The following is an 808-nucleotide window of genomic DNA, read 5'->3' on the forward strand; positions in this document are numbered from 1 at the left end:
GCTAGTTGGGGGAGGCGAAGGGTGCCATTGTTGCTTGCCGAACAATTTTCGTTTGTTTTGAAAGATCCTGGAAGACTACGATTGAGAATGGATGGTTGCTCTGAATTCATGACCAAATCTTTTAATGTAGAGTTGCCTTTTGGCCTTGATAAACACTGCTCTCATCCTTAGACGAGACAGGTTACCAAATAAAAAAGGCAGATTTGATGAAAAGTTTACGTTTCTAAATTTACTACGTGTAATGTACACTAGCGTCACTACATCTCTTTTACAGAACGATGAACGGGACTGACTCGTACGCGATGGCGAGCGCACAGTTCACCGTACCCGATTACGCGGTGTTCGTGCTCATGCTGGTGGTATCTGTTGCCATCGGAGTGCACAGTGCTGTCAGGGGCGGTGGCAGCTCTTCCACCCAACAGTATCTGTTGGGAGGGCGGCGCATGTCCCCCATCCCCGTCGCCATTTCCCTCCTTGGTGGCATCATTTCTGCAATTTCCATATTAGGTAGAGTGGTAGGTCACGTGACTCGGTTGGTCAGCGTCTTCAAAATTTGAAGAGTATTTACTGTTGTCATTTCAGTGTGGTAAGATATTCGTAGTCTATAATTTAGACAAAATTCAACAGCAAGTTACAGACTGAATATACATGAGCTAGATACTATGTCTGGATTTTTTTTCTCTCTCTACCCTAAAAAGTCATCGCAATGTATCCTTGTTTCTGCTTAGAAAATATCCTTCCAATATTAATCTCATATTTGGCAAAAACAGGTACGAGAAAATCATCCCACAAAATGTCATTAAATGTT

At 42.9% G+C, this 808-nt stretch overlaps 1 protein-coding gene across 1 annotated transcript in view; it reads left to right on the forward strand.

The window, feature by feature from the left end:
* Positions 1-808, forward strand: part of LOC119587922 (sodium-coupled monocarboxylate transporter 1-like) — a gene marked incomplete in the record, with an annotated part of 5,335 nt that overhangs the window by 220 nt on the left and 4,307 nt on the right. The window contains 1 exon segment of the mRNA XM_037936633.1: positions 275-507. Coding sequence (XP_037792561.1) covers positions 279-507 — 229 coding nt within the window.

The sequence above is a fragment of the Penaeus monodon genome, chromosome 23 (genome assembly GCF_015228065.2).
Source record: "Penaeus monodon isolate SGIC_2016 chromosome 23, NSTDA_Pmon_1, whole genome shotgun sequence".
Taxonomy (NCBI): Eukaryota; Metazoa; Arthropoda; class Malacostraca; order Decapoda; family Penaeidae; genus Penaeus; species Penaeus monodon.